The sequence below is a fragment of the Armigeres subalbatus genome, chromosome 2 (assembly GCF_024139115.2).
Source record: "Armigeres subalbatus isolate Guangzhou_Male chromosome 2, GZ_Asu_2, whole genome shotgun sequence".
Taxonomy (NCBI): Eukaryota; Metazoa; Arthropoda; class Insecta; order Diptera; family Culicidae; genus Armigeres; species Armigeres subalbatus.
In genome coordinates this window covers 64980355-65005367 of record NC_085140.1, presented here as the reverse complement: position 1 = coordinate 65005367, position 25013 = coordinate 64980355, and the positions used below count along the sequence as shown (strand labels likewise).

General features: G+C 41.2%; 1 protein-coding gene across 3 annotated transcripts in view; it reads left to right on the top strand.

Annotated features, from left to right (window-relative positions):
- LOC134208769 (neurexin-4) overlaps positions 1-12741 on the top strand; it is a 98795-nt gene extending 86054 nt beyond the window's left edge. The window contains exons 3-10 of one of the 3 annotated variants that reach the window (XM_062684698.1): positions 1054-1250; positions 6806-6947; positions 7009-7379; positions 7438-7958; positions 9300-10849; positions 10909-11433; positions 11503-11637; positions 11699-12741. In XM_062684698.1, coding sequence (XP_062540682.1) covers positions 1054-1250; positions 6806-6947; positions 7009-7379; positions 7438-7958; positions 9300-10849; positions 10909-11433; positions 11503-11637; positions 11699-11889 — 3632 coding nt within the window. In that variant the 3' untranslated portion in view covers positions 11890-12741. Of the gene's footprint in view, positions 1-277; positions 475-1053; positions 1251-6805; positions 6948-7008; positions 7380-7437; positions 7959-9299; positions 10850-10908; positions 11434-11502; positions 11638-11698 lie in introns of all 3 variants that reach the window. The other 2 variants (XM_062684697.1, XM_062684699.1) reach the window with 2 other exon arrangements.
- Positions 12742-25013: the final 12272 nt, after the last annotated feature.

Sequence of the window (25013 nt, the reverse complement as noted above, 5' to 3'; positions counted from 1 at the left end):
CCATAAGTCATTCTTCTATTCGTCGTTAGGGATAGCTCCATTGAGGGGTGCATATTTTCTTTGAGACTCTCCACAGGTGCCGTCATCTCTACCCCTCCCGGGTTTGGTCCTGCGTATGTTCTCCATGCATTTGTCTAACCGCATTGCGATTCGCTACGGTTGATCTAGTTTTTGAATTGTTCGACCCGCCGCTTTTGCTAACCGTTTCCCGCGCTCTGCCATTGATCGAACCTTTATTTTCAAACGAATTCCGCATGTTATCTTTCCGGTTCTTTAGCCGGCAGTGCCTGGACCGCTCAGCAGTCAGACTTCGAGCAGCAGCTCATGATCGATCTGGGATCGGTGCGCAACGTGACTCGAATCGAAATCCAGGGCCGTCCGCACAGTAACGAGTACGTCACCGAGTTCAGTATCAGCTACGGCTTCAATGGACAGGATTATATCGACTACAAAGAACCCGGTGGCAATACGAAGGTAACAAAGGCATTAAGACCCCTTCTTATAGCGGGGCGTCAACAACGAATGAACCATCAATCAACAGCTGCTCCATTCACGCTGCCACTTCACAGTTTCCTGTAAATATGCATTTAGTACAAAAGCCGTAACAAAGTCACCCTGGTTTCCGGTGATTCGCGCCTTTCACAACTAGTCACTGTCTACTGAGATTTGCATAACACAAACCTTTTAATTCACCCATCCTCTCTTCGCTTACTTGGACTTGACACGGTGATGGGTCTACGCAATGGTGTTGGCTGATTAATTTAGTTTTGATTTTGTATTTTTCCAAACTCGAATATTTCAACTTTAGTTTTATAGGCAATCCGTAAAATATCATATTAAGATAGATTGGCAATCATACTAATAATAAAATTTTTGACACTCATTTTCTCTCTTCATAACGCTGCCGCTAAACCGGAAATACAAATCGATACAAAAATCGTGTTGATGCGGCTCTCAACTAATCCACAAATCGAAACATCCGGGAATTGCTTCACCAAACTAACCTAAACTTCACACCAAATACCCAATAATACCCACTAACAAAAAACGAAGCCCGCTCGGCGTGGACACCGGTCGAGAACACCTACTTCCACTTCCTGACCGTCGACCTGGGCGGGCGCAAGATGGTCCGGAAGATAGCGACGGCCGGCCGGGACGGCACCAGTGAGTGCGTCACCGAGTACATCGTGCAGTACTCGGACGACGGCGAAATGTGGAAGTCGTTCACCGACAGCGACGGGGAGGAGCAGGTAAATCCAGAGCGAATGTTACTTTCCCCTATTTATGTGTTCAGTGTTTCTAAGTGCACACAGTATTCGATGGATTAGATGTGGTTTAGCTGGAGCTGTATGTGATTAATTTATGACTAAAATAAAAAAAATACTCACGAAAATTAGATGTTTTGAATGGAAAATTTGTAAACTGCAAAAAAAAAGTCAATCAGCGTAGAAGGAAAATTGCAAAAATGAATGGAAAAAATCCATAAGCACATGAGAGGGCAATAATTTTTCGAGCCCTGAATGCTCATCAATATATTTTTATTATGGGTCGTTTTTTACATAGAAAAGCGCGTGTTAAATCAATTAAAAAACTTTTGATCAATTGTACCACCGGCCGCCATATAGCCATGTTGGAACACTTTAATAATAAGAATTCTGTTCCATTCAAGCAAAATTTTTGTTTTCCCATAAAGTCTGTCCCACATTAATAGGTACACCCCATTTTTTAGGATAACGTTTTCGCTCCAAAACAAACTTTTGATTTGCCTTTCTCGTACTCTAAGTACGAGTATTTTTTTGTGTAGCACCAATTTTTTTGAGTTGAATCAAGGGTTGAATTACCAATGTTTAGCCAAGTTTAGCCAGCTTATTTCTCACTTCTCACTGTGAAAAGTGAATAGTGCGGAGTGAGTAGTGAGACGTCTCACGGCTAAATGACCTATTCGGCCAAATGTCCTATTCGGCCAAATGACCCATTCGTCCAAACGACCCTTTCAGCCAAACGACCCTGTCGGCCAATCGACCCTTTCGGCCAAATGACCCTTTCGGCCAAATGACCCTTTCGGCCAAATGACCCTTTCGGCCAAATGACCCATTCGGCCAAACGGCCCTCTCGGCCAAATGACCCGTTCGGTTCTCCATCTTTTGTAATTTAAACTTATTGACCTTCGATATTTTGCCGTACAACCGATGGTATTTTATACTCTTAAGTATGTATTGATCCGGGCAAATGAGGGTTTAGAAGTGAAAGCTAATATTAGGGCAAGGCCATTTGATCAAGGTGGATCATGATCGGCATAATGCCCATTTGGCTGTTCTTCAGTGACGTTTATTATGCCCAACAGACGACGTATATTATAAATTCTGTGTCTAAAGTACGAATTAGTCCAGAAAAATGCGAAGAGAAAATGATCTCTTCTGCAAACTTATTTCGATAAAAATAGTTGTGTATGTGCGTGCCATTGAAAAAGGAACCAAATTCCCATGTGGTTTATCCCGGACAAATGCGAATTAAGATGGAATAAGCAATCATTCACGTTTTGTATGATGCCAATCGAAGATCAACTTAACTTGACAAACGATTGGTTCGGGAATTTGATGCATTTGGGCCATTGGTCCATTTGGGTAAACGGTCTTTTCGGGCGAATTGAATTCGAGCGTTTGTGATAGAACCGCATGTAGGCGTTTGGCCGAATAGTTAAAATTGTTTCCTTATTTTGTGTCGATCGAAGTGAAAAGTGAGAACTTAGAAGTGAGAAATAAGATGTTAGAAGTGAATACTGAGTAGTGAATGTGCGCAATAATAAGAGTGAGAAATGTGAAATGAAAAGTAAGATGTGAAGTGAGAAGTAGGAGATGGGGAGTGAGGAAGTAGGAGTGAGGAAAACAGAAGCGGAAACTGAGAAGTAAGAGATGGTAATTGAGAAGTGATAGGCAAGATGTTGAGAGTTGAGAAGTGGGAGGTGAGATAATTCTCACTTGTAACATCTCACTTTTCATTTCTCAATTCTCACTTCTCACTCCTTGGTCCTAATTTCTCAAATCTAACTTGTAGGATCTCACTTCTCACTTCTCATTTCTCACTTCTAACCTCTCACTTTTCACTTATCACTACGCAGTTCTCATTACTCACTTTTTACTACTCGCAACTATTCGGCCAAATGACCTGTTCGGACAAACGGCGTTCGGCAAACACCGTGTGTGTGAACTGTTTCTGACAACGTGAAAATAAAGGGTGTCCACGATGAAATTGCCACACACAAAATTGATTCGCAAAATTCGAGTTTTCATCCGATTGCCATCAAATTTTCAGGGATTGAAAAATAACTATTAAACTTCATTTTACCATTTTACTCGTATTTTATTTACAGTCCATACGCAAATGCCCGCACCTTGGCCTTAACCCTAGCCATAAGATTCTGCACAACCTGTGAATCAACCGTTTTTTGCATGTAAACCCATACTTTCTTCAGTTCCTCGACTGTCTTCACTACCTTAGGTCGTTTAAGAAGGTGCTGCTTCATAATCGCCCAGTACTTCTCGATGGGGAGGAGCTCCGGAGTGTTGGGAGGGTTGAACATTTTCGGCACGAAATTGACCTTATTGTCCGCATACCACTTCAGGACGTCTTTGGAGTAGTGGCATGAGGCCAAATTCGGCCAGAAGATTGTTGGGACGTTGTGGAGGCACTCCCTGCTTCTGGAGGCACTCTTTCATGTACACCTGTCTGTTCATCGTGTCCTGGGTCACGAAAGGTGCACTCCGTTTCCCGCACGTGCAGATGGCTTGCCAAACCAGGATTTTTTTTCGCAAATTTAGACATCTTCTGAGTGCGGACATGCTCCGGAACGCTGAACTTATCCTTGGCCGTGAAAAACAGGTTGCCGGGGATCTGTTTGAAGTCGGCCTTAGCGATGGAACGATGCGAGAGATCCTTGTTCTCGTGATGAATGCGCAAGATTTTATCACGCACGAGCTGTTCTTTCGACTCCATTTCCGCGAGTTTTGATCACAGGACTTTAAAACTTGCAGGATGTAAATAATGCACTATGAACTAAATCCACCCAAATTTTCATTAAATTCTACCCAACGGTTAAAAAGTTAGAGCAATTTCATAGTGTGGCAATTTCATCGTGGACACCCTTTACGTTGGAAAGTTAATTCGACTTCGAATATCGAGTAACGGAAGTATCGTCTTTCGAAGGGAAGACAGTACCTATGCTAGATTCCAAAGATTTTAAACTTCATCGAGTAAAGGAAAATATCGAGTTCCAGGACATCGAGTTTAGGAGAGTTCACTGTATATGATTAGAAAAATGATAATTTTTGTTTAGTTGTTTCATCTCTCGTGACAAATTTGGAAAACAAAATCAAATCACATTTTTGTTAAGCGTATCTATCAATCTGAGATAATTTTTTCACAAATTTATTTTCTAATAAATAATAAATAGACAAATAAAGTAGGCTGGCCAAACTTTGCTAAACATTGCCAATTCAACCCTTGAATCCGCATCTAAATCTGGTGAAGATCAATGCAACAGAAAAAAATTATCCTAAAAAAATGGAGTTTACCAAATAATGTGGGACAGACTGTATATGATTCGTTTGTTTGAATAAAAAATAGAACAATGTTTGACGTGTTTGACGGCCATAGTTCTGCTTCTTAGGAGCAGAGTGATCAAAAACAAAAGTCGATATGTTTTTTTTTCTATTGGATGGTTACTATTTCTACCGTATGTACTATAAATAATCCATACTCTTAAAATCGTGAATCATTTTCATGATTTTATTCTATGATTTCATTATTTTAAATTGATCTTGGTCGTCAAAAAAGGAACACGTTTTTCGGCTCTAGCGATTCCTTAACTTATTTATATATAAAAATATATTCTGACGCCTCTAACTACATCAATACCGTCTTTCGGGGTGACATTGGGCCTAGGGGGTAAGATTGGGCCAAAAACGAAAAATGTTTCAACTCCTAATATCTCAGAAACTGTTACGAATTTCGATGAAAACTTCAAACGGTTCGAAATTATATTAAAATTCACGTCTAGGAAATCACAAAACAAATTCCAAGAACTAATTGTGCTCGTACGATAATGCTTGGAATTTGAATGTAAAACTATTGAGCAAATGAACCCGTATTAAAATAGTGTCAGTAATGTCCCACAAATCTATTAAATAACTAGTTTTTAGATCAATGGATACCTGGTTATCATGTTACGATAATCTGTTGTTGTTTTATAGAATTTTATTAATATTTATATAACGGTTCTGGTTTTTCGTAGCAACGAGCAATGCACACAAAAAAGGGGTGAGATTGGACCAAGCCTTCAGTTGATTTGCCATTCATAGTTGGTAAGAGCCGTAATGTAGGCAATTATTTTGAATGAACGATTGAATCGTTCCATCGTCACCGCTGAACTATTTCATTTGGCCCAATGTCACCCCCTGTGCGGGGTGAGAATGGGCCCATTTTGAACAACATATAACTTTGAAGAATTTCCTTAATTCATTTTTTTTTCCCACACAGCGGTAAATTTATTATTCAAGCATGTACCAAACTAATTAAAACTTGATTCCAATGTTAACTACTAGAGCTTTGTAACATTTACTTGGAGCGTGCCACATTTTGGCCCAATGACACCCCCGTTGGCGGTAATTGAAAATAAAACATCCAAAAGTTTCCCTCTCTTATTCCGTTCTGACATTCGCTTGGTTTCGGACTGAATCAAACTTTTTATAAAAGTGGTTCACACCACAGCACTTTTTTTTTAAATTGTGCATTCATAGGTATTATGTTTTAACTATATAAAGTTCTTAAATTTTAAATCAATTTTAAAGTTTGAAAATGGATTAAGAAATTGATTTTATTAAGACAACAAAACGGGTTTTTTTGTTTCAAACAGAAATGGCAATCTTGTAATGAGAGTGCAGCTACGATATCGCTCTTTTCAAATAGTTTTGAAAAGATCGCTGAATTCCTCACAAACTTTTTCAAATTCAAATAAAATTATTATTTTTTGCGATATTTTTTTGTGTTTGGAAAGTATTAATTTTTTATTATGGGGTTGTTGTTGCCATTAGTGCTGTCCAATGAGCAGCTCGAAGTAGCTCGAAGTTGTTCTTGTCACGTTCATGCCCGTTTGTTGACAAAAAAGAACGAGCAAAATGGGAACAACTTCGAGCTACTTCGAGCTGCTCATTGGACAGCATTATTAGTGCTGTCCAATGAGAACTTGAAGTAGCTCGAAGTTTCTCCCTGTCCTGCTCATGCCCATTTGTTGACAAAAAAGAACGAGCAGGACGGGAACAACTTCGAGCTACTTCGAGCTACTTCGAGCTGCTCATTGGACAGCACTAATAATGCTGTCCAATGAGCAGCTCGAAGTTGTTCCCGTCCTGCTCGTTCTTTTTTGTCAACAAACGGGCATGAGCGTGACAGGAACAACTTCGAGCTACTTCGAGCTGCTCATTGGACAGCATTAATAATTGAACTGCCCCGGGTGAAATTCACGTAAATAAAGGAAAAAAAAGACTGCTCCAAAGACATATCAAATATTCAAGACTAATTGAATTCAAAAGTAGGACGTTAGCTAATATTGTTTTTAACACAGCATGTTTTAACAAGTATTTAACAGTCATTTCCATTAGATAATCATCATAACTTGCCATTTCCAGTTCCCAAATAGCAGTAGAGCAATATGTATTTCTGTTTTAGGTTCATTTCGTTGTGTTGTCCAATTTCTGACTTTCGGAAATATTTTACTCAATTCGACTAACCGTATTTCTATCGATTAAAGCTTTTCAAAGGCAACAAAGACGGTAACTCCATTCGCCACAACTCATTCGAAGTGCCAATCATTGCCCAGTGGATCCGCATCAATCCCACTCGCTGGCAGAATCGCATCTCCCTGCGTGTCGAACTGTACGGATGTTACTATGGTACGTACTGCACGTTGGACTTTTCCGATGGCCCTTAATCGTAACGCGTTTTGTTTTCCAGAATCCGAAAACGTCTACCTCAACGGAACGGGCCTTATCCGGTACGACTTGCTGCGGGTACCGATTGCCGCCACACGGGAAACCATTCGGTTCCGTTTCAAAACGGCCCAGGCCAACGGAATCCTGCTGTATTCGAGAGGAACCCAAGGCGATTACTTAGCGTTGCAGATCAAGAACAATCGAATGGTTTTGAACTTGGACTTGGGGTCGAAGATCATGACCTCGCTGTCGGTGGGCAGCCTGCTGGACGACAACATCTGGCACGATGTGGTAATTTCGAGAAACCGACGGGATATCATGTTCAGTGTCGATCGGGTGATCGTGGAGAAGAAAATCAAAGGAGAGTTTGACAAACTGAATTTGAACAGGGCGGTGAGTGCTATACTGATTCAAACTGTTTCAATCCACATTCATAAATCTTTCTTTGCAGTTCTACATCGGAGGTGTTCCAAATCTGCAGGAAGGTTTGATCGTGCAACAGAATTTCACCGGTTGCATCGAGAATCTGTATCTCAATGCGACCAACTTTATTCGAGACATGAAGGAAGCATTTTACGAGGGGGAACACTTGCGCTATCTCAAAGTGAATGTCAACTACAACTGTCCGGAGCCTCCGATTAGTCCGGTGACGTTCCTCACCCGTGGGTCCCACGCACGTTTGAAGGGATACTACAGCGTGAAGCAGCTGAACGTGAGCTTCTCGTTCCGGACGTACGAGGAGAAGGGTTTGATGTTGCACCACGATTTCCTGAAGGGGTCGGTCAAGGTGTACCTGGAGGATGGAAAGGTGAAGGTCGGACTGAAGACTGAGAATGAAGAGAGGGCACCTATGACCGTGTTGGATAACTACGATGTGCAGTTCAACGATGGAAATTGGCACTCGCTGATGTTGGCGATTAAGAAAAACAGCTTGGTGCTGAGCATTGATGAACGTCCGATGGAGACGACTAAGTAAGTTGATGAAGAGATTCTTTGAAGAATGATTTAACAGTAAAAAAGGCGCAACAATGGATTTTTTTATACAAAATGTAGGAGCAAATGACTCGCTTATTAATGTGGGTATTAGAAATATGAAACTGCGAATTATTTTGGAACCAAAAGAATTCAAACATAGCCTTTTATTGTTTCACCTTGTGATTTTGAAGGCACTATGCTCAAATTATCTTTAGTTTTCGAAGATCATTTTTCAAAAAGATCACGAAGATCATGCGTCACAAACTAAAATGGAATAAAAAATTGACAATTTATCGTTGCTCTTTTTTGAGAATGGTGCCTTCAAAAATGCGAGATGAGAGATGCAAGGATGTTATTAGTTTGGGTTCAGGATAATTAACATTTAGGATCAAGCGAAATTCAGCGAGAAATAGTTCTTCGTCCACTATGATCTTCAAATCTGATCTTCGTAAATGCTCTGTATGACCAAAATCCAATCCAACCAATCCAAAACCAATCCAAATCCAATCCAAACCAATCCAAACCAATCCAAACCAATCCAAACCAAACCAATCCAACCAATCCAAACCAATCCAAACCAATCCAAACCAATCCAAACCAACCAAACCAATGCAAACCAATGCAAACCAATGCAACCAATCCAAACCAATCCAAACCAATCCAAACCAATCCAAATCCAATCCAAATCCAATCCAAACCCAAATCCAATCCAATCCAAATCCAATCCAAATCCAATCCAAATCCAATCCAAATCCAATCCAAATCCAATCCAAATCCAATCCAAATCCAATCCAAATCCAATCCAAATCCAATCCAAATCCAATCCAAATCCAATCCAAATCCAATCCAAATTCAATCCAAATTCAATCCAAATTCAATCCAAATTCAATCCAAATTCAATCCAAATTCAATCCAAATCCAATCCAAATCCAATCCAAATCCAATCCAAATCCAATCCAAATCCAATCCAAATCCAATCCAAATCCAAATCCAATCCAAATCCAATCCAAATCCAATCCAAATATAATCCAAATCCAATCCAAATGTTGTCAGCTCACACCTTTCAAATTTTCCACAATTTCAATGAGAAGCTGTTGAAGGATTTCTATTGACTAAATATTTATTAACTATGCAGGAATGTAAAAAATGGCGATCTTAGATCATTAATCAGGTAACAAATTGTTCAAAAAGGTTTTTCAAATAATGCGTGCGTTAGAATTTTTGTACTAAGCTAAAAAGTGTGTAGAGTGGCTCTAATTAATACCCGGTGCTTATTGATTTAATTATGCTTTCTTGATTCAAATCGCGGTTCACCTAACTTTGTATTTACTTTCACAGACAATTGGACATCAATACCGGCGAACTGTATTACATCGGCGGAGGCAAAACCAAGGACGGTTTCGTCGGTTGCATGCGAACCATCATTATCGACGGTAACATTCGACCTCCGTCGGACTGGAAGGAAGAAGAGTACTGCTGCAAGGGAGAAATGCTGTTCGACGCCTGCCATATGATCGACCGATGTAATCCGAACCCGTGCAAGCACAACGGAGTTTGCAAGCAGAACTCGTTGGAGTTCACTTGCGATTGTTCGGGAACGGGATACGCCGGAGCCGTGTGTCATACCTCGTTGAACCCACTGTCCTGCCAGGCGTATAAAAACGTAAATGTAGTGCAGTCACGGACTACGATCAACATCGATGTGGACGGAAGTGGTCCGCTAGCGCCGTTCCCAGTAACTTGTGAGTTCTACTCGGACGGTCGAGTAATTACGGTATTGAGTCACAGCTCGGAACATACGACTAGGGTGGATGGATTTGCCGAGCCGGGATCCTTCGAGCAGAATATCATCTACGAGGCAGATTTGCCGCAAATTGAGGCACTGCTGAATCGATCGCAGTCCTGTTGGCAGCGATTGAACTACGCTTGCCGATCGTCCAGATTGTTCAACTCACCTTCGGAAGTGGAAACGTTCCGACCTTACTCATGGTGGGTTTCGCGGCACAATCAGCCGATGGATTATTGGGCGGGTGCCTTGCCAGGATCGAGAAAATGCGAGTGTGGTATTTTGGGGACGTGTGTTGATCCAACGAAGTGGTGTAACTGCGATGCGAACAGCTTAGAGTGGCAAGAGGATGGCGGAGAGATTCGCGAGAAGGAGTATCTACCGGTGAAGGCATTGAGGTTTGGTGATACGGGAACTCCGGTCGATGAGAAGCTGGGCCGCTATACTTTAGGACCTCTAAAATGTGAAGGTGACGATCTGTTCAATAACGTTGTGACATTCCGTATTAAGGACGCTACGATCAATCTACCGCCGTTCGACATGAGTCACTCGGGAGACATTTACTTTGAGTTCAAGACCACAACCGGGGATGCGGTAATTTTGAATGCGAAAGGACCTACAGATTTTATTCGTTTGAACATCGTTGGAGGTACGAAGTTGCTTTTCGAATACCAGGCTGGAACGGGAACTCAGAAGGTTTATGTGGAAACAAGCTATCGGCTAAGCGATAACCGTTGGCACTCGGTGAGTGTTGAGCGTAATCGCAAGGAAGCTCGACTGGTAGTTGATGGATCTATCCGCGCTGAAGTCAGGGAACCTCCAGGTCCGGTTCGGGCACTGTATTTGACTTCCGAACTAGTGTTGGGAGCTACTATTGATTACCGGGACGGATTTGTTGGATGTATTCGGGCGTTCCTATTGAATGGAAACCACGTAGATCTGAAGCGTTATGCTGAAAAGAAGTTGTACGGCGTTACTCCAGGATGCGTAGGACGTTGCGAATCCAATCCTTGTTTGAACAATGGAACCTGTACGGAACGTTACGACAACTTTTTGTGTGATTGCCGTTGGAGTGCTTTTAAGGGTCCGATTTGCGCTGATGGTGAGTTGGTTTTATTTTTGGATTACGACAAACTTAATTCAACGTAATTTATTTTACAGAAATTGGAGTCAACATGAAGGCCAGTTCGATGATCAAGTACGATTTCCAGGGTGCTTTCCGTTCAACACTACATGAGCGTATTCGTGTCGGTTTCACAACAACTCAACCGAAGGGTTTCTTGCTAGGATTCTTCTCAAACCAATCGAAAGAATATTTAACGATCATGGTTTCCAACTCTGGGCATCTTCGAGTGGTGTTCGATTTTGGTTTCGAAAGGCAGGAGTTGATTTATCCAACAAAGAACTTTGGTCTCGGTCAGTACCATAACGTGCGGTTTTCGAGAAAGAATGGTGGGGCAACTGCAGTTTTGGAAATTGATGATTATGAACCTCAGGAGTACCATTTTGACATCAAGGATTCGGCTGATTCTCAATTCAACAATATTGAGTACATGTACATCGGGAAGAACGAAACAATGAAGGATGGTTTTATTGGATGTATCTCGAGGGTAGAGTTTGACGATATCTATCCGTTGAAGTTCCTTTTCCAGGAGAACCCACCTCCAAATGTAAAATCTTTGGGAAGTAAGTATCGATGTTAGTTTTTCAACGATAACAGATTTTAATCATGAAATCTATTGTTTCGATTATCAGCTCCCTTGACGGAAGATTTCTGCGGAGTCGAACCCGTCACACACCCTCCAATCGAGATTGAAACTCGTCCTCCACCAGTAGTTGATGAGGACAGACTACGCGATGCTTATGGTCCGGACACCGCTATACTGGGTGGTAAGTACTACACTTGAAAAGAAAGGAGTATTCAAGTTTGTAACATTTCATCAATTCTTAGGTGTTCTGGCCGTACTTTTCTTACTACTTATTATTATGGCCATTTTAATAAGCCGCTACATGAATCGCCACAAGGGTGAATATCTGACGCAAGAAGACAAGGGAGCGGATGCGGCTCTCGATCCGGACGATGCCGTCGTGCAATCGACGACTGGCCATCAAGTGACAAAACGGAAAGAATGGTTTATTTAATGATCTAAACTGCAGAAACAAGCTTTGGTTTCAGATAAGAATCTGATACGGGCATTTTGACTCCGTGAAAAGGGAATGCAAACATCAAATCAACAAATTAACAGCAGCTGTAAATAATGTGTTCAACACGCGTATCTACGAAGATCTTCCGTTCAGAAGTTGATGGGTTTTCGTCCGTATCGTTCGTTAGCTTTTTCTATTTATCCATCATCTACCTACCACCAATTGTGGCAGTCATTCACGAGTACATCACTTCGAAGACTCAAATGACACGAGAGTGAAAATTGGGCCTTGAAACAAAAATACGAACACAAAAGTAAAAAAAAAATACAAACCGAAACGGAAGCAGCATTTCGATTAGTCCTAGATTGTTTTGATTTTTATTTTTAAGGCGATAGATTTTTTATTACAATTGATTTTACCCGTCCATTATCGTACTTTATTTTTTTAATTTTTAACAGTAAGTGATTAAATTCTAACAATCGAATGATGATAATCTGAATTGTAATTGTTAAGAACGTAATTAAGTTCGAAATCCAACCACAATGCAAAATAGAAGCATCTGAAAGCTGGCATGGAAGTGTTAAAAAAAAGTTTTCAGTAGGTTTAGTGAAACGAGATTTGTTGTGTTTAGAATCTCATTTTTTTAGAATGAAAAGGATGAGTAGAATCATCATTAGCATTTCAGAGAAGGAAAAAGTCTCCCAGCAAAACAAATTAACTAAGAAAAACTACAGAGGCGACTTTAATTTTTTGTAGAAGGCTGATTTTCAGTCAAGTTTACAGCTGAAGCCATGTCTGATGTGTAAATAGTTTTTCAAAATACAAATACATTTCAAAACACAAAAACAAGCGCCTAGTTTTTTCATCGAAAGAAACAATATTTCATCATTTATTTAATCTACAAAAAGATATTTTAGTTACCAGATAAAGATTGTCGCTGTCGTCGCTGTCCGGAACATCTTTTGCTGGCGAGTAGGGATCCTACATTCAGAGATTACGAAAGCGGCCATCTTGAGCCAATCGAGCATTGAGAGCTGCCGGATCGGAAGCGAACACCATCTTTGCAGGGTTGCTGTCCGGCATTTTTGCAACATGCCCTGTCCATCGTACCCTTCCGACTTAAGCTGCCTTCTGGAAACTGGGTTCGCCACAGAGCTGGGCGAGCTCATGGTTCATTCTTCGCCGCCACACACCGTCTTCTTGCATACCGCCAAAGATGGTCCTAAGCACCCGTCTCTCGAATACTCCGAGTGCTTGCAAGTCCTCCTCGAGCATTGTCCATGTTTCATGTCCGTAGAGGACAACCGGTCTTATTGGCGTCTTGTACATAGGGGTTCCATTCCCGGAAACGATTTCCCGGGAAATAATTTTTCCCGGGATTCCCGATTCCCGGGATGCACACTTTAGTTTCCCGAATTTCCCGGGAAATTTTTTTTTTTAAGTATTTACTAATTTTTGGAGACGACTGTGATCTATGGTTAAAGTATTTGGAAATCCTTTTCTTATTTTGCAAATTAATTTAGCGAGTATCAATTATATTTGACTAACTAAATTTATTTTTAAGACTTTCAATACTTTTTGATTCATATTCCGATACGTTTTCCAAACAGACTTATGGTCTGGATATGTCAGAGTACAAAAGTTAACATTTTTAGGTCTTTACTAGGGATCCTATATTAAGAGATGTGCGAATACTTTTCCAGACGATTTAGTGACGCTGTACTTTCGTAAACAAACGCTGCCAATGTTGGAGCTCGAACATATTGCATATGATGGTACCTTTCGATTTTGTTATCTAACGTCCAACAATGCATTATCACTAAAATAAATGTGCAATACAATAATACCATTCATAAACTAGACTACTTCTACTTGCCATTGTAAAACAAATTGTTTATTCGACAAAACTTTTCGTACAATCTTTTTCATTACAATCGCAATACCTCTCAATCCGCAACGATAACAATGTTCATTTGGCTCAGATTCTGACATCTCTCAATGTTCGATTGGCTCAAGATGGCCGCTTTCGCATATCTCTGAATGTAGGATCCCTAGTCTTTACTATAAGGTCATTACAACAGTTTAATAACAAAAACTCACCAAACTTATTCCATTTTATGCGTTTCTGATGCTGCTCGGAATTTCAAACAAAGTTTGAAAGAAATAATCATTTATTATTGATAGTTAGGATTTTTAAGGTACGACCATAAAACGCTCGTCTTAAAGTATTTTACCGCTCTTGAAAAAAGTTAATGCTAACACACTTCAAATTCAAAGGCGAAATGTGCTCAAGTGTTCATATTATAAATCAAATTTGACCAGAATATTGTCGAATTCCTCGACCACCTCGAAGATATCCCCGTCTATCGTAACACTGCTTCCCAGGCGGGCCTTGTCGCGCTCGGTTCCGCCCACAAGAATGTACTTTGTCTTTGAGGCATTCACCACCAGTATTACTTTTGTTGCTTCACGTTTCAGGCGGGTGTACAGTTCTGCCACCTTTGCAAATGTTCGGGTGACAATGTCCATGTCATCCGCGAAACAAATAAATTGACTGGATCTGTTGAAAATCGTACCCCGGCTGTTACACCTGGCTCTCCGCATGACACCTTCTAGCGCAATGTTGAACAACAGGCATGAAAGTCCATCACCTTGTCTTAGTCCCCGGCGCGATTCGAACGAACTGGAGTGTTCGCCCGAAATCTTCACACAGTTTTGCACACCATCCACCGTTGCTTTGATTAGTCTGGTTAGCTTCCCAGGGAAGCTGTTCTCGTCCATAAAACAATATTTTTTTTATTCCTTTATTTATTTGTTAGGCACTCTGTGTTATTTAACCGCTACTGTGCCGAGATCTACTGTGGTATTCTGCTCTACAGAACCTACACAGAATCTATTTTTAGATTTCCATTACCATTATTGTTGTCGTTGCCAGTCCATCTCATCGTGTGTCCATTGTGTCCGTTTGTCCATGTCGTGTATTCAATGATCGTTGCATTGTTCGGTTGCCATTAATCCGGGTAACGTTGGAGGAATGCCTCCGAAAAGAACAAGATGTCAGTCGTCATCAGGCAGCCGTGATGATAAGGCGTGTACCCCATACGCCACCGTATGGGCTGCGGATCTGGCGACTGATGAGGGTTTGGTGGAGGGGCTGGGAATCGAACCCATGACCATTCGCTTGTAAGGCGAACGTGTAGCCAACTACGCTACGGGACCCCCCAAAAAACAATATTTATTGAAAATTGTAACGCAACAAATGCCTTTATTTCGCGATTGTTGGATAATCCATTATGGTTTGAACTGAAAAGTAATTTCACCACGGATCTGTCATAAGTAAGATGTTTGCATATCACATTCCCCTTTTTCTCTAACTAAAAAAGGGAATAAAAACCTATTGGTAACGGATTTTCATATTGTTTTGTCGTAAACTACGTCTAAGCGGAAAGCTCAGATGCAGGGTGTAAAATAGAATTTTCAAAATTGAGGACTGTCACGTAATTATATAAGATTTGGAACGGTAATAGAACCTTCATTTTCCGATGAGTTTTAGAGATATATATATCATTTGTTGGGCCCCTCCTTAGCCGTGCGGTAAGACACGCGGCTACAAAGCAAGACCATGCTGAGGGTGGCTGGGTTTGATTCCCGGTGCCGCTCTAGGCAATTTTCGGATTTGAAATTGTCTCGACTTCCCTGAACATAAAAGTAGCATCGTGCTAGCCTCATGATATACGAATGCAAAAATGGTAACTTGGCTTAGAAACCTCGCAGTTAATAGCTGTGGAAGTACTTAATGAACACTAAGCTGCGAAGCGGCTCTGTCCCAGTGAGGGGATGTAATGCCAATAAGAAGAAGAAGAAGAAGAAGAAGATATCATTTGGCACGGCAAATGCTGGATAACGCGTACCATTTGTACTTCGCGTACCTTGAGGAATAAAATAGACCCCATCTCGCGATGCTTAGTCATTTACCTAGCATTAGCTATCCCTACCTCCTGGTGGCACTGGCCGGGATACGAGCAACCTTAGGGAAGATCGGGCAATCAACCCCGGTGGGAACTATGATCGTATGCTGACCTCTCCAGAGGTGCAAATCTTACTGAGCGTCTGTCCTCCATGTTAGCAGCGGCTTAAAACAGCGTCTGTTCTCCATGTTAGGGGCGGCTGATCATCGTCCGAGTGCCAGTAGGAACTCCAAGAGAAACTGTGCACCATTGTCCACCGGAAATAAGGAGAAATGGTCCTCCGGAAATTTAGGGGGTTTGGTGTCAGGCCCTGCAAGCCAGCTTAAAAAAACATACGCAACGAACAATCAACAAGAGAGTACGGACCGGAACAATCGGTGAAGACCACTGCGACGAAAAGGGACTAACTATTGGAAACTCGGTTCGTGGAACTGCAAATCTCTCAACTTCATCGGGAGCACACGCATAGCCGATATGCTCAAGGACCGTGGATTCGGCATCGTAGCGCTGAAGGAGGTTTGTTGGAAGGGATCAATGGTGCGAACGTTAAGAGGTAGTCATACCATCTACCAGAGCTGCGGCAACACACACGAGCTGGGACCAGCTTTTATAGTGATGGGCCATATGGCCCATATGCAAAGGCGCGTGTTTGGGTGGTGGCCGGTCAATAAGAGAATATGCAGGTTGAGATCAAAGGCCGGTTCTTCTTCAGCATAATCAACGTCCATAGCCCACATTCCGAAAGCATTGATTTGAGATTTGAACGCTCAGGTTGACCAAGAGGAGGAGTTTAGAGACTATTGGAAGGTTTAGCGCTCACCAAATGACAAACGAAAACTGCCTACAACCTCCAAGAATATGGCCATTCGCAGCACCTACTTCCAACACAACCTTCCGTATCGGCAAACCTGAAGATCACCTCTGCAGACAGAATCACAAATCGACCACGTTCTGATTGATGGACGGCCCTTTTCCGACATTATCGACGTCTGGACATAGCGTGGCGCCAACATGGACTCTGACCAATATCTGGTGATGGTAAAACTGCGCCCAAAACTATCCGTCGTCAACAATATTCGGCATCGCCGGTCGCCGCGGTACAACCTAAAGTGACTGAAGCAAGCCATACGCGCAGCATCTCGATGGGGCCCCTCTTGAAGACTGCTGGAATACAGTCAAAGCAGCCATTAACGACATAGTGGAGAACAAAGTCGGGTATCTGGGACGATGTCGATGGAACGAGCGATGGGTTCGACGAAGAGTGCAGACAGATTCTGGAGGAGAAGGACGCAGCACGACCGTACATACATACACACATTCACACTTATACTGATCGAGCGTCTGTTCTCCATGTTGGGAGCGGCTAAAAAACGGCGTCTGTTCCCCATGTTAGGGGCGGCTGATCGATCATTGTCCGAGTGCCATCGAGGGACTCTAAGCAAAACTGTGCACACCGCGCTACATCTTGTCAGCATCGAGAAGGCAGCCTCTTCAAACTTCAACGCGATGTAGATAGCGCCACCCTGGTAAAGTAACCTACCGTAGATTCTACAGTTACCAAGAAAGGCAAAAATAGAACAAACGGACTGATTGAACGGCTAAAGATCCGACAACGAATTAAAGACAATTACAGTCCCATCCCGATTTTGGCAACACCCGTTTTTGTCTACCCCCGATTTTGGCAACAACCTCGAAAATATTTTTTTATTACTTTTTGGAGCTAAAACCTTTTTATTAATATGTAATAGGATAAACAAAACCAAAAAAGAATATCATTAGGGTTTATATGCGTATTATGGGCTCTGTACGAATAGTGGGCACTTTTACTGAATTAATGAATCACCAGTCGTATCACCACTCATTGCAAATAGTTTCTATTGAAACTTTTCTGCTGCTTTTTATTCACGTTTTTCATGTCCCTACTCTAATATAACCAGCCCACCGTAAAATGTCGTATATTTTGGCATTCACACTGATTTTGTCGTCGCTGACTCACACCGTTGTAAATAGTACAACACCTTTTAAGCGAAACCAGCTGTTTGCATCACAATGCAACCGATACAGTCCCATCCCGATTTTGGCAACACCCGTTTTTGTCTACCCCCGATTTTGGCAACACCCGTTTTTGGCAACATTTTCTTCCCGATTTTGGCAACAACCTCGAAAATTTTTTTTATTACTTTTTAGAGATAAAACCTTTTTATTAATAGGTAACAGGATAAACAAAACCAAAAATGAATGTCATTAAGGTTTAAATGCGTATTATGGGCTCTGTACGAATAGTGGGCACTTTCACTGAAATAATGAACCACCACTCGTATCACCGAACATTGCAAACAATTTCTATTGAAAATTTTCTGCTTTTTTTATTCACGTTTTCCATGTCCCTATTCACACTACTCTAATCTAACCAGCCCACCGTAGAATGTCGTATTTTTTGGTATTCTCACTGATTTTGTCGTCGAAAAGCTGACTCACACCGTTGTACATAGTACAACACCTATTAAGCGAAGCCTGCTGTTTACATCACAATGCAACTGATGCTGCATGAGTGATCCAGGAGCAAGCAAGCCCCAGTAGGTTTAATTGCTAGTGATTAGCACATTCGATTTTATAAATGCGCTATATAGCCATCAAGTCGTTTTGCTCATTATGTGCCCCTTTTCTGATACCAGCCGAGAAACTGTCATTTTATCATTTTATCCGTCTTTCTGCTGCATCGCCGTGTAGATAATAAGCAACGATTTTATTTCAAAGAGTCTTATTGTTTAAAATTGACGCGAATTTGTCTAGCGATTAATATCAGAACACTTTTGCCTTTTCCAGTTTCATGATGTGTCAATTGTATAACGAGCCTTTTGATTCCAGCATGTTTGCCAACAGGTCAACAGTAATGGTGAGAGTTTGGTAACATGTAACCGTAAGGCTCTCGAGAAGGCATTGAAAAAATCAGATCATGAGAAAAAATCGGGTTAATCTAAACCATCTTGATGCTCTGCGTGGGGCAAGTTATGAGGTTCCTAAGATCTTTGAAATTGGGCGTTCGATGGTTCACCGTTTAAGGTCACTCCTCACGGAAACCAAGTTTCAAAGTGCTGTACGGTACGGCGGCGAACTCTATTCGATCTGAGTGTTTTTGGAGTCAAAAGTACGTACGCTTTCCTGCCACGTTGCGTCTCCGAATTTGTCTGCTGGTATCGTTATGGCCGTTGTCTCTCTTGAGCCTACTTCGTCTTCAACGTGTTAATGACTAGTCCGATCTGCTTTGCTACCCTCTCCAGTCGGATGTAGGATTCACACACTGTCACTCGTAGTTCGAGGTGCACATTGTGCTCATGGATCAATCATTTTTTCCCGTTTTTGGCAACATCCCCATTTTGGCAACATTAAAATCCGGTCGTGTTGCCAAAATCGGGAAGGGACTGTACTGCATGAGTGATCTAAGATAATAAGATAATAAGCAACAATTTATGTTAAAGAGTCTTATTGCTTATACTGCCGCTAACCGCAAGTCGAGCACATCTGTATATGGGGCTCCATAGACAGATGTGCTCGACTTGCGGTTAGCGGCAGTATAATTAACGCAAATTTGTTTAGCGATCAATATCACAACACTGTTGGCTTTTGCAGTTTCCTGATGTATCAATTGTATAACGAGCCTTTTGATTCCAGTATGTTAGCCAACAGTTCAAGAGTAATGGTAAGAGTTTGGTAACATGTAACCGTAAGGCTCTCGAGCATTGAAAAAAAATCAGATCATGAGAAAAAATCGGGTTAATCTAAGCCAATTTGATGCTCTGCCGCGGGACAAGTTATAAGCTTCCTCAGATCTTTGAAATTGGACATTCGATGATTCACCGTTTAATGTTCTTCAACGCTCACCAATGGAAGCCTATTGAGTGAAGCTTGGTAACCCAACAATGAGCGTCGTTACGGTGCGCTATTAGAAGAAGCCATTCAAGCATTCTAAAAATGAAGACCTCTTAGAGTCTGGAACTCTAACATACTGAATGGGAGGCGTTGATACTTTCCCTCGACTATTTTATCACCTTGAAAGAAGAGTGAATAAGCATGATGTGGAAGAATTGTTTGTGTTCATTGTACTAGAGCAAGCGGGGTACGAATGCAAAAATCGTAGGTTACATGAATACCTCACCACGGGTTGGCTTGTTAGACGGTGTTGCTCATTGTTTATCACAGCAACGATCGCCCCTACTCGTTATTTGGCATTCATCTGAACGAGGCAGTTTACTCATTGGCTATAGATGCTACGATTGCAGTAGATCAATGCTCACTCACACTTTCAATACCTGCTCTCGAGTGTTCTGTTTGTGATGGCGAAGTATCAGAAGTACCTCATGTGAAGTTCCCATGAGATCGCTGGTGTAATTCTAGCTGATTCGATAGACGAGTGATGCGGCACATGTGGTTTTATTATTATTTATTCAGCCTAAGGCTGGAGTGGCCTCTGCGGTACATAAGAGTCGTCTCCGTCCACTGCTAGTACGTTACCAGTCACGCAGTACCTCGCCTTCTTGTGCCTGTCGGATCGTTGTAGAGAACCATTTTCGACACTCCGGTTTTCAGGAGTCCAAAGTACGTACGCTTTCCTGCCGTGTTACGTCTCCGAATTTGTCTGCTGGTATCGTTATCGGAGGTCTATTGAGCCCAAGTACACGAATTCTTCAACAACCTTGATTTTGTCGCCATTGATACAAGCTCGTGGTGAATGGCCGTTGTCTTCTCTTGAGCCTACTTCGTCTTCAACGTGTTAATGACTAGTCCGATCTGCTTTGCTACCCACCTCAGTCTGATGTAGGATTCTTCCGTCTTTTCAAAGTTATGAAAATTAAAGTAGTGCATGGAGAACTGTAGTCGAGTGTAGTTAACCCATACTCACACTACATTGAATACGCTTGACGAATGTGCAGAATGCAAATTTCCTTTACCATTTTCTAAAACAATGGAATGTCTTATGCCTTGCGCTCATTTTTTATATAATTTCAGCGAAAATTATGCACAGAACTTTACTCCTAATCACACCGACCACAAGAACGTTTGCCGACAAAAGAAAAGTTTTTTTATCACCACAAATTATTGTAAGGACGTGGCCGACGCTATTGTTAATTTAATTAATATTATTTATTATTCAATTTGTATTATGAAATTGGCTAATTAATTTGTTTGACTACAATCTCCGAGTTATGAATAATATCGCAAAAATGTCAATTATGATGCACGTGCATCATTTAAACACACTCCACATACACTCCACATAATCCGGTCGTGTTGCCAAAATCGGGAAGGGACTGTATTAGAAAGTCGGATCTTGGAACGTGAAAACTTTGAATAACATCGCCCAAGACCGACGATAAAGGAGTTCTACAATACGCCAGGCACATGTGTATGGACGCTGTAGCCAACCTGGTATCCAGATAAGTATACAAATGCAAAAATGGTAACTTGGCTTAGACACCTTTTTTTTACAAGAAGTAATGTATTTTGCACAGACCCAGTAGAAGTTGGTGTGGGGGTGTGGATTAAACCCACTACCACCCCGCTGCCGAAGCAGCTTCTCCAAATGTCAATGTCAATCGCCCATGTGAGTCTTATTTAGTTGCTCACTCTAACACTCCACTGGATGATTAGAGAACAACAAATTTACGAAGCCAATGGCCTTCTTATGTTTGTCAAGTACAGTGACAATTTCTTCCAAAAAACTTTCCAAATCTTACCCAAATGCAATCCAAAACTGAGCGGTGTTGAACTTCATTACTAGGAAGATTCAAGAACAACATAATAAAGATGAGAATCAAATCCAACGCAAATCCAATCCAAATCCAATCCAAATCCAATCCAAATCCAATCCAAATCCAATCCAAATCCAATCCAAATCCAATCCAAATCCAATCCAAATCCAATCCAAATCCAATCCAAATCCAATCCAAATCCAATCCAAATCCAATCCAAACCAATCCAAACCAATCCAAACCAATCCAAACCAATCCAAACCAATCCAAACCAATCCAAACCAATCCAAACCAATCCAAACCAATCCAAACCAATCCAAACCAATCCAAACCAAACCAATCCAAACCAATCCAAACCAATCCAAACCAATCCAAACCAATCCAAACCAATCCGAACCAATCCAAACCAACCAAACCAATCCAAACCAATCCAAACCAATCCAAACCAATCCAAACCAATCCAAACCAATCCAAACCAATCCAAACCAATCCAAACCAATCCAATCCAAACCAATCCAAACCAATCCAAACCAATCCAAACCAACCAAACCAATCCAAACCAATCCAAACCAACCAAACCAATCCAAACCAACCAAACCAATCCAAACCAATCCAAAACCAATCCAAACCAATCCAAACCAACCAATCCAAACCAATCCAAACCAATCCAAACCAACCAAACCAATCCAAACCAATCCAAACCAATCCAAACCAATCCAAACCAATCCAAACCAATCCAAACCAATCCAAACCAATCCAAACCAATCCAAACCAATCCGAACCAATCCAAACCAATCCAAACCAATCCAAACCAACCAAACCAATCCAAACCAATCCAAACCAATCCAAACCAATCCAATCCAAACCAATCCAAACCAATCCAAACCAATCCAAACCAATCCAAACCAATCCAAACCAATCCAATCCAAACCAATCCAAACCAATCCAAACCAATCCAAACCAATCCAAACCAACCAAACCAACCAAACCAATCCAAACCAACCAAACCAATCCAAACCAATCCAACCAACCAAACCAATCCAAACCAATCCAAACCAATCCAAACCAATCCAAACCAATCCAAACCAATCCAAACCAATCCAAACCAATCCAAACCAATCCAAACCAATCCAAACCAACCAAACCAATCCAAACCAACCAAACCAATCCAAACCAATCCAAACCAATCCAAACCAATACAAACCAATCCAAACCAATCCAAACCATTCCAAATTCAATCCAAACCATTCCAAACCAATCCAAACCAATCCAAACCAATCCAAACCAATCCAAACCAATCCAACCAATCCAAACCAATCCAAACCAATCCAAACCAATCCAAACCAATCCAAACCAATCCAAATCCAATCCAAATCCAATCCAAATCCAATCCAAATCCATTCCAAATCCAATCCAAATCCAATCCAAATCCAATCCAAATCCAATCCAAATCCAATCCAAATCCAATCTAAATCCAATCCAAATCCAAATCCAATCCAAATTCAATTCAAAGCCAATCCAAATTCAATTCAAAGCCAATCCAAATCCAAATCCAATCCAATTCTAATCCAAATTCAAACCAAAATCCAATACAAATCCAATTCAAAGCTAATATAAATCCGTACATTTAATCCAACTTTTAGTTTCGCAGCGAACCATTAACCATTTGGCATCAAGTAGTACTGCTAGCCAATAACACCAAACTAATCTTACGCATAATAAATTCGAACTTCCGAATAGCTTTGTAAAATCCGGCAACCATATTAATTTTTCAAATTCCAAGGTAATCCCGCTATGGCTACTAAGTCAGTACATTCCAAGATAAATTTCTAGATAATATAGGGGAAATTACGGCTTTGGCAGGTTTTATTCTATTGTTGTCAGGGGGGTTTTTGTCAACCAAGTTTTATGAAATTTGGCCAAAATATTCTTTGATATGCAAAGAATGTTTAGGCCAAATTTGAGCATAATCAGTCATAAAAAAACCCCTGACTATAATAAAACAAAACCTGCCAAAGCCGTCATTCTCCCTATTTGGCTTTCTCCATTTATCTCAGATTTCGTTATATAATAGCTCAACTTATAGACTCATGTGCATCGCCAAGTGGCTTTATGAAATCTAAATAATATTTTATTATTTATTATGCTTTAATCAAAATCAATGCTCGCTGGCCTTTGGAATTTTCTAGATTGTAAACCATTTTCCGTTAGTCTTCCATACGCACCTTGTAGTTTGACAAACTACAAAACATTTTTTTCGGCCACCTTTTTCAGACACGCCTTCTAGTTCCTCAAACCACAAACCATTTCCACCGATCTTCCAAACGCGCATTGTAATTTTGCAAACCACAAACCAGTTTCTTACGGTCTTCCAAACGAGGCTTTGATGTTCTTCAAACCACAAACCATTTTTCCAGTGGTCTTTGAGATGCGCAACCACAAACCATTTTCCGACGGTCTTCGAGACGCGTCTTGTGATTTAGCTATCACTCGTCACAATTTATCCACTTCAATTTAACTCACCTCACGAAATCAGCGACAGGATCCAAAAAATAGACTGGCAGGATCGCCAAAATGTGTGGCCCTAAATGGCCGGAACAAAGTTATGACAGCGAATCTCCGTGGATGCGTGTGCACGCCACGGAGGTCTGACTAGAAAAGGAAAAGTCATGGCTTGCTGCTCGCTGATTTACACGCTGATGTGTGAATCTATTAACACATGCTGAAGGCATTTTACTCAAAGCCCACAGCCCCTCGACATAGAATAAAAATGTATATGTCAACATTTATTGCATCCCAGTTCTTTTAAGAGCTCCCTGGAGTATATGTCTTGAGTTTATGCCTTAAGGTGTACACGTGTATCCTAATAGTTGTTATCTGTTTTTCAAAATTTACAATGTGCCTTGTAATCTGTAGAATCAAATTGGATATGCCCGCAATAAGTATATTATTCCAGGTCATCTGATAATTTCCTTGAGTATACGCCCTATTGGCTGCTTTTTTTATCCATATAACTAAATTGGATAAGCCTTAAATATGCAGTCAAATTTCTTCTTAGTCTTCCTTAATCATGCGATAAGCTGCGTAGCTACAAAGCAAGACCAAGCTGAAATTTTCGGGTTAGAAATTTTCTCAACTTTCCAAGGAATGGAAGTATTATTGTGTTAGCCTCATAATATACGAATGCAAAAATGGTACCTTGGCTTAGAAACATCGATGTTAACAACTGTGGAAGTGCTTAATGAATACTAAGCTGCGATGCGGTGATGTTCCAGTGAGATAAGTAATTGTCCAAGGGCTTGATGATCCCTTCCCAGGCCATCTGCGAGTTGTGGAGCCTGCCTAGGATGTTGTGGGGTTTGACAGTGGGCTCTGTTAAACTTCTATAAAAAGCTGGATGTAT